Source organism: Gracilinanus agilis, chromosome 1 (assembly GCF_016433145.1).
Source record: "Gracilinanus agilis isolate LMUSP501 chromosome 1, AgileGrace, whole genome shotgun sequence".
Taxonomy (NCBI): Eukaryota; Metazoa; Chordata; class Mammalia; order Didelphimorphia; family Didelphidae; genus Gracilinanus; species Gracilinanus agilis.
In genome coordinates, this window is record NC_058130.1 from 147,617,128 (window position 1) to 147,624,373 (window position 7,246).

A 7,246-nucleotide genomic window follows, 5' to 3' on the forward strand; every position below is an offset into this window, starting at 1 on the left:
GGGGGGGGGCAGCAGGAAGAGAGGAAAGAGAAGGAACCACCTTCTGTTGGCATTTAAAGACATCCCCCTTTGCCCCCCAGAGGCTTGGAGATGGAATTAACGGTGTGACAGGAAGTTCAGTGTAAGCACCATCACATCAGCTAGTCAGCCCCCACATAGGTAGGTGGCCCATGGGCTGGGGCAGTCGGAGCTTCCTGCTTGGTGTCACCCTGGGGGTTAAAGATACGTTTCCTTCTTTCCCCAAGGCCTTCCTCCTGAAGCTGAGGACTCTTATCTTAGAGTCATACTGAGAGGCTCCCTTAGCTAAAAAACAGGGCTACTCATCACCCACCTACCGTTCCCAAACTTTATATGGACCGGTTTTAGGCTTAGCCACACACCCGCTCACGCGTGCTCAACACCCACCCACAATCAGGCCTGCTTCCAAAGACCGCAGGCAGACAATTGTTCGCACACACCAAGCCTCTATGCAGTGTAGAATCCTCAGGTAACACCTACCTTGACACTGAAATCCCTGCTTTCCGAATCCCCTGCAAAAGGAGACGGAATATACCTTAGCCTAAGTGTCGTTCTCCTGCCCTCTACGTTCCCCGTCTCTCCCTCTCCCACCTGCCCGGGGGTCCTAGGGGAACTGGGTGCGCTCAGTACACTCCCGCTCCGGGGGGCTGCAGGGAGCCTGGACGCGATGCCCCGCCCGCTTCCCCCAGAAGTGAAGCCGCAAAGTTATTGGTTGGTCTTGGGGCTGTGGGGGAAGCCAACTAGTGGCTCAGAGGGGGCTCCCACGGTGGCCCCAGGATGCAGTCAGTGCGCGCTTGCCAACCCGGGAGATGGTTAAGGCGGGCTTAAGGTTCTAGGTCTTTACAGCCAGAGCTGGGGGGGAGGGAGGGAGTGTCTTGGAAGCAACAGGGGACAGCGCTGGGAGAAGACAGCAGCGGATGGAGTACAAAAGAAAGATCTGTCCCCTAAGCCGGGCTTGGGGGGAGACCTCAATTCCCTGAGAGAAGGGCAGGTTGTGGGGCCAAGATTCTGCTGCAGCGGTGGCCTCGGAGGAGGGCGGAGGTTGCGCCAGCCGCCGGGGGGTGGGGGGTGGGGGGTGAAGGAGCGGGAAGTAAGAGGGGGGCCAGGGGCGAATATACCCCAGGGCGTGTGGGGAGTGGGGAACCTGAGTTCCCCCGGGGAGAAGGTGGCAGGGGACGCCTCGCGCGCGCGCGCTCACCAGATGAAGTCGGTGCAGTGGCTGCAGAAGGTGGGTTGCTTGAAGAAGCGGGCGGTGAATTTGTGGTTCTTCACCTCGTGGACGTTCTTCTGCCGAAGGGCCCCTTTGCGGGCGAAGCGGACCGTGTTCTCTTCGCCTTCGGTCGGTGCCGCCGGGTCAGCCATCTTGCGCGCAAGGGAGAGCGGAGAGGTGCCAGGGGCTGGGAAAGAGGCAACAGCAACTGCTGGGGCCGCTCGGTCTTCCTTCTCTCTCGGTGCGGTTTGTCGCCCCGTCGCCTCCAAGCCTAGCGGAGCTCGGAGCTGTCACTGCCCCCAGCTGCCGTGGCTCCTCCAGCTGCGCTCTGCACCGCTGTCCACAGCTGCGGGGGTGGGAGGCGGAGACATGAGGGGGACCTCCCCTTCATTTGCATTACTCTCCCAGGCCACACCCATCCCGCGCTTCTCATTTACATATTCGCACTCCCTCTGCGGTTTCAAACCTCCCCAATCCCCCACCCCCTCTCCTCGCGCATCCGCAGCGCGACCAGAGCTGCTCCTGCTCCCCAGCTCCCGTTTTGCATAACTGAGCCAAGCTGGACACCTCGGCCCGCCTCTTATTTACATAAGGGCTAGTCAAAGTCCTACCCCAAGCAGCTTCTCCTTAGCAAGATTCTGGTATCACTGCAGCTGCAAGGGTAAGATCCCAAATCCTACAGAGACCCCAAAGACAACACCACCATCCCCATTGCCCCTGATTGCGGCTCCTTTCTGCAACCAGCAGAAAGAGTCTCCCCATTCATTCACACCTTGCTCATACCATGATCCTTGACAGTGAAAGAAAGGCGCTCTTAAATTGAAATAACCGAATTTGAAAATCTGCCTGAAAAATCGCGGGCTTACATTCAGTGACTGTCACTCTCTCTTCTCTCTCTATTCAGACTGCCCTTCCCTGTCGCCGCACCCCCTCCCCTTTCATTATCTATTTTAGATGTCATCTTGACAACAGGGGACACAAATTCAATGAAGAAATGTCCACCTCCTTTCAACTGCCATTCATAAAGTCCTCTTGACTGCACCTCCTGCTTCCCAGTTTCTGCAGAGATGGTGGTGTGTACATATATGGGGGAGGGGGGCGGATGTTGAACAAAACCAGAAATGCCCCTATTAGAAAGAACTCTACCTTTGGGGTCAAATATGACACCTAAGGTTTAAAAGTTTGTCATTTACTAGTTGTAAGACCTTGGGCAAGTCACTAGACCTCTTTAAATAGTTTTTCCTCATCTGCAAAATGAAAATAATAATCTCTGCCCGACCTATCTCACAGAGTTGTTGAGAGGGATGCCCTTGGCAATTAACCACAAAGTTCTATATAAATATGAGATATGTGCCATGGAGCTATTAATATCAGAAATTCATATGCATTCCAATGTAGTCTGGTCTCAGACACTTAATAAATGTGTAAGCCTAGGCAAGTCCCATCACCCTGTTTGCCTCTGTATCCTCATCTGTAAAATGAACTGCACTATAAAAACAAAATATCTCTCCTCTCCCTAGCTATTCAAAGGCCACAGGAAAAAATAATAGCAGTCACTTTTAAGGATACAACATATTTGGGAAACTTAAAAAAAACCTACATATACATCTGTATTCAAGCATTTGTAAAAGTCCCAGCTAAGTCAGATTTAAATAACACCCAATCTCTTAAATTAATGACAGCGGTGCCTTTTTCATTAGGAATATACCCTTGTTTAAAAATATACAGGTAAAGAAATCAGTATGTATCCTATTTTGGGAATGTTAAACAAAATACAAATACAAATTTTTAATTTGGTAGTAAATGGAAAAGGAACAAGATAACCTGAGGACTCCTGGCTATGTTTCAGCCTTAGAAAGTAAAGTAGTTTTCTAATATCACATCTTCCCCTTCACTAATTTGGAAGCATTAAATAGTGGGGAAGTTTGCCCTTTCATACAAGTATGGAATAGTGTATCTTAAAAGAACAAATATATTTTACTCTAGGACATCAATTATAGAAGAACACTCTCTCTATCTACCAACCTGCCAAGATAATATTATTTTTAAATTATTGGAGAACCAAACTGAAACCTGAAATTCTGTTACATGTATCTATGCTTATAAAATTAATTCTGTAAAAACCAGGGTTAAAAATGCAAAAAAATGACTAGCATGTGGTTGTTATATGCATTTATAATAAACCCAAAGATTTCAGTCCTAAAAAAAAAAAAAAAAATCTTAGGCCTTTAAAAAAACTCTCACAGCTACAAAGGAGATTTGGGGAAACGTTTTAAGAGACAACACTGAAAAGGTCTGTTTCCTTTGAACCTATGAACTAGAGGCTTTGAACCAACATCCTGCCCTTTGAATGAAGTCCACTCGTTCACTTGGTTTTGTAATAGCAAACAATAAATAGCATCAGCCTTTGGGACTGGAAGTGAGAATAGATATAGATAGTACCCCACCACTACCCCTGACTTCAAAGCAGCCTTGAGGGGAGCTACTCAGTCCTTAAGGAAGGTAATTTTAGGGAAGACCCCTCCAAAGAAACCCAGAGAAACTGCAAGAAGGAAAAGCTCCAATTGTCATTGACTAGGCTATCCTCAATGGAGGTAAAAGGAGCTAACAAGCAAACAGCCCTCTTGCAAATGTCCCAGCAAAGTTTGAATGACAGTCCATCAGTTGATTCTGTACCATTCATCATGTCTTTTCCTTTGTGGGAATAAAACTACCTGTTTTATATCTGATTATGTTGTACTCTGGGTACCTTTTTTTTTAAACCCCTAAATCAGGACTCCTTAGACTAGAACCAAAAATAGAATTGTTCCTCAGGAATACGGGGTAGAGATAAAGCACTGAGGAACCTAGTTCCTTTATTGAGGAGACAAGCAAGTCCAGAACAATGAACTCAGGGCAAACCACATGGGTAGGTACAGGACAAAAAATTAGCAAGGACTGCCAGCCCCTGTGGCTTCAGCTATTCATGCCTAGCTAGCTACTGTGCTAAATTTGAATTCCCAGTACCTAACAGTTGACTAATAAATTTTCATTTAATTGAATCAAATTAAAATACTTTTTAGCCAAAGGGTTGCCATTTTCCTCAGAATTTTCCCGGGTCTCAGTAGCCACAACCTCTTCCAATAACCTGGTCTTTGGTAACAACTGACTCTGAAAGATTGAAGGTTTTCTCCCACACCCAGGCATTTACTGGGTTCCTTTTCATAGAGGAGAAAATGGTCGTTTCTGCTACTTTCAAACAAACTTCCTCAAAGAAAGACCTTCCCAAGATTCCCTTCCCCTAAAGGCCAAGTAGTGGAAAAAATACAGAAGTCAAGAAAGTGAGATAGACATAAACTTTAAAATTTAGAAATTATTTGAAAAGCACCTTGTAAGGAACTTTAAAGACAATGGATGAGAAATTCTTTAAACATCAAGGGAGAGGGGGCAGCTGGGTAGCTCAGTGGATTGAGAGCCAGGCCTAGAGACGGGAGGTCCTAGGTTCAAATCCGGCCTCAGACACTTCCCAGATGTGTGACCCTGGGCAAGTCACTTGACCCCCATTGCCTACCCTTACCAATCTTCCACCTATAAGTCAATACACAGAAGTTAAGGGTTTAAAATAAAAAAAAAAAAACATCAAGGGAGAAAACCAAGAACAAAGAGAATGTCAGAGCATGGACAATAAAAAGCTGAAAGACTAAAGAGATTCTTATGGAACTTCCTTCTTTATATCTACCTTCAATTTGCTAAAAAGAAAAATTCTCACTCCCAGTTCAGGTTGGAAGACCTAGAATAGAGGTATGAATACAAGGTATGTCTAAGACTAAATAACAAAGAATATCTAAATCTCTCGCTGGAGCCTGCAGTTAGATCTGGAGGAAATCCCAAATGAAATTGTGCAGTTTTAGCCCAAACTGTCCATCATAATAAATATCCACTATGCAGTAGGACTGGAAGATTCTAAGTGGAGTCTCTATTCATAAGAAGGACTCCAACAGGGGCTGTGACAGCCTTGGCCTGAATTCCATTTCCATACTGGGCAGACTAGTGGCATCAACAATAGGATAGGCTCTCAACAGGCTTAAGCAAACATCCCATTTGAGGAGAAAGACACGTGGTTCCTATGAAGACAAATCATAGCTGATTAGTTTAGTAAAGTTCTCTGAGGGGGGTACCAGTAGATTTCATCTATTTTCAATTTCACAAAGCTTTTTATATCAGTCCCAACATCTAAAAGAATCTAAGGTGGTATAGTATAGTGGTAGAGGACTAGAGGGAAGCAGCTGTGGGGCAGTAGAAACATCATAAGCATTGGAACCAGGGTTCAAATCCTGATTCTGTCATTTATTGCCCATGAAACCTTAAACAAATAACCTATCCTCTCTGGGTCTCAGTTGTTTGTTCAGTTGTGTTTGATTGTTCATGACCCCATTTGATGTTTTCTTGGCAAAGTTATTGGAGAGGTTTGACATTTCCATCTCCAGCTCATTTTATAGATGAGGAAACTGAGGCAAATGGAGTTAAGTGATTTGCCCAAGGTCACACAGCTAATAAGTATCTGAGGCCAGACTTGAATTCAGGAAGGTGAGTATTCCTGACTCAAGACCTGACATTGTTTCCACTAGACTACCTACCTGCCCCTGGACATCAGTTTATTCATTTCTAAAATGAAGGGGTTGGACTCCATGACCTCTAATATCTATTATAGCTCCAAAGCTATGAAATCAAAGGTCCAAATCTTACTTCTTGTCCATTTGACCTTGAATAAGTCATTTATTCATTTACACCTCTCAGTTTATTCCTCTATAAAATTAGAGGATTGAGCTCAATAATCATCATCTATAAGGAATCTTCCAGGATCTAATTTTTTAAGAAAAATGTTCTACTTCAAAAAGTATAAAGAATATTAACTTGCAGATTTAAAATATGTTATAAAAGGACAGTCAATCTATCAGAGCCTACCTAAGTTTGACAAACATGTCAAATGATATATAATCCATTTCTGAGCTCTTGACTCAGTGCAACTTTATTTTTTATTTAATTTCCTTTTTTCAATTAACATTTGTTTTCCTGATCTTCATATCTTTATCCCAACTGAAAAAAACCCTATAGCAAGAATGCATAATCAAAAAAAATGAATCTCTGCATTGTCTGTATCCAAAAATATATATCACCATGTACCCTGAGTCCTTTACCTCTGTCAAGAGGAAAGTAGGATGTTTCCTCATTAAGCCTCTGGAATTATAATTCCTCATTGAATTGATCAGAGCTCTTCAATCTTTCAAAATTGTTTGTCTTTACAATGTTGTTATTGTATAAATTATCTTGGTTGTATTGTATAAGTTATCCTGGTTCTTCTCATTCACTCTGTATCAATTCATATATGTTGCCACAGATTTCTCTGACACCATTCCTTTAGTCATTTCTTATGGCACAATAGTATTCCATTATATTAATATACCATAATTTGTTCAGTCATTCCCTAAACTGATGAGTTAATGTGGTTTTCCTGGCCCATCTGCCAGCCTCAAAACTGAAGTGGCCAATTCCCCCTGTTCTGTTCTCTAATCTCCAAATATTTCATTGAGGCTTCACTTCATAACCTCCTACTTATGCTTTCTTCTTTCCATTATTACCATTTCTCTAATATAAACCTAAACCCATACTCTTGACAACCCTGGAGGCTTCTCTCTGATTTTTATTCTCACATTCCCAATTCCTTCAAAACAAAGTTGTCCTCGAACTGTAGATAGTTGTACCATTAACCCTTTACTAATGAATAAAACACTTTTGATGAGTTTCTACACCAAAGACTATTTTTTAAAAATTGAGTCACCATGAGGTTGAGGAGATTTGTTTGTCATGGTTATGGAAGGGATCATTATTAGGACCTATCTTATGTAAGATTCTTCTACATGATCTGGAGGAGTGAGTACGCAGTGACATCTCCAAGTTTGCAGATGACTGAGTTCTTCTGGATGGTGAAATGCCAAGCCAATAGGGATATATTGTAAGAAGAACTCATAAGGATGTATG

General features: G+C 43.6%; 1 protein-coding gene across 2 annotated transcripts in view; it reads right to left on the reverse strand.

Annotated features, from left to right (window-relative positions):
* The window catches only part of PRKCB (protein kinase C beta), a 707,688-nt gene extending 706,304 nt beyond the window's left edge, over nucleotides 1–1,384 (reverse strand). For both annotated transcript variants that reach the window (XM_044658176.1, XM_044658168.1), the window contains exons 1-2: nucleotides 1,217–1,384; nucleotides 499–530 (exon numbers count right to left, since the gene is read on the reverse strand). In XM_044658176.1, coding sequence (XP_044514111.1) covers nucleotides 499–530; nucleotides 1,217–1,380 — 196 coding nt within the window. In that variant the 5' untranslated portion in view covers nucleotides 1,381–1,384. The remainder of the gene's footprint in view (nucleotides 1–498; nucleotides 531–1,216) is intronic.
* Nucleotides 1,385–7,246: the final 5,862 nt, after the last annotated feature.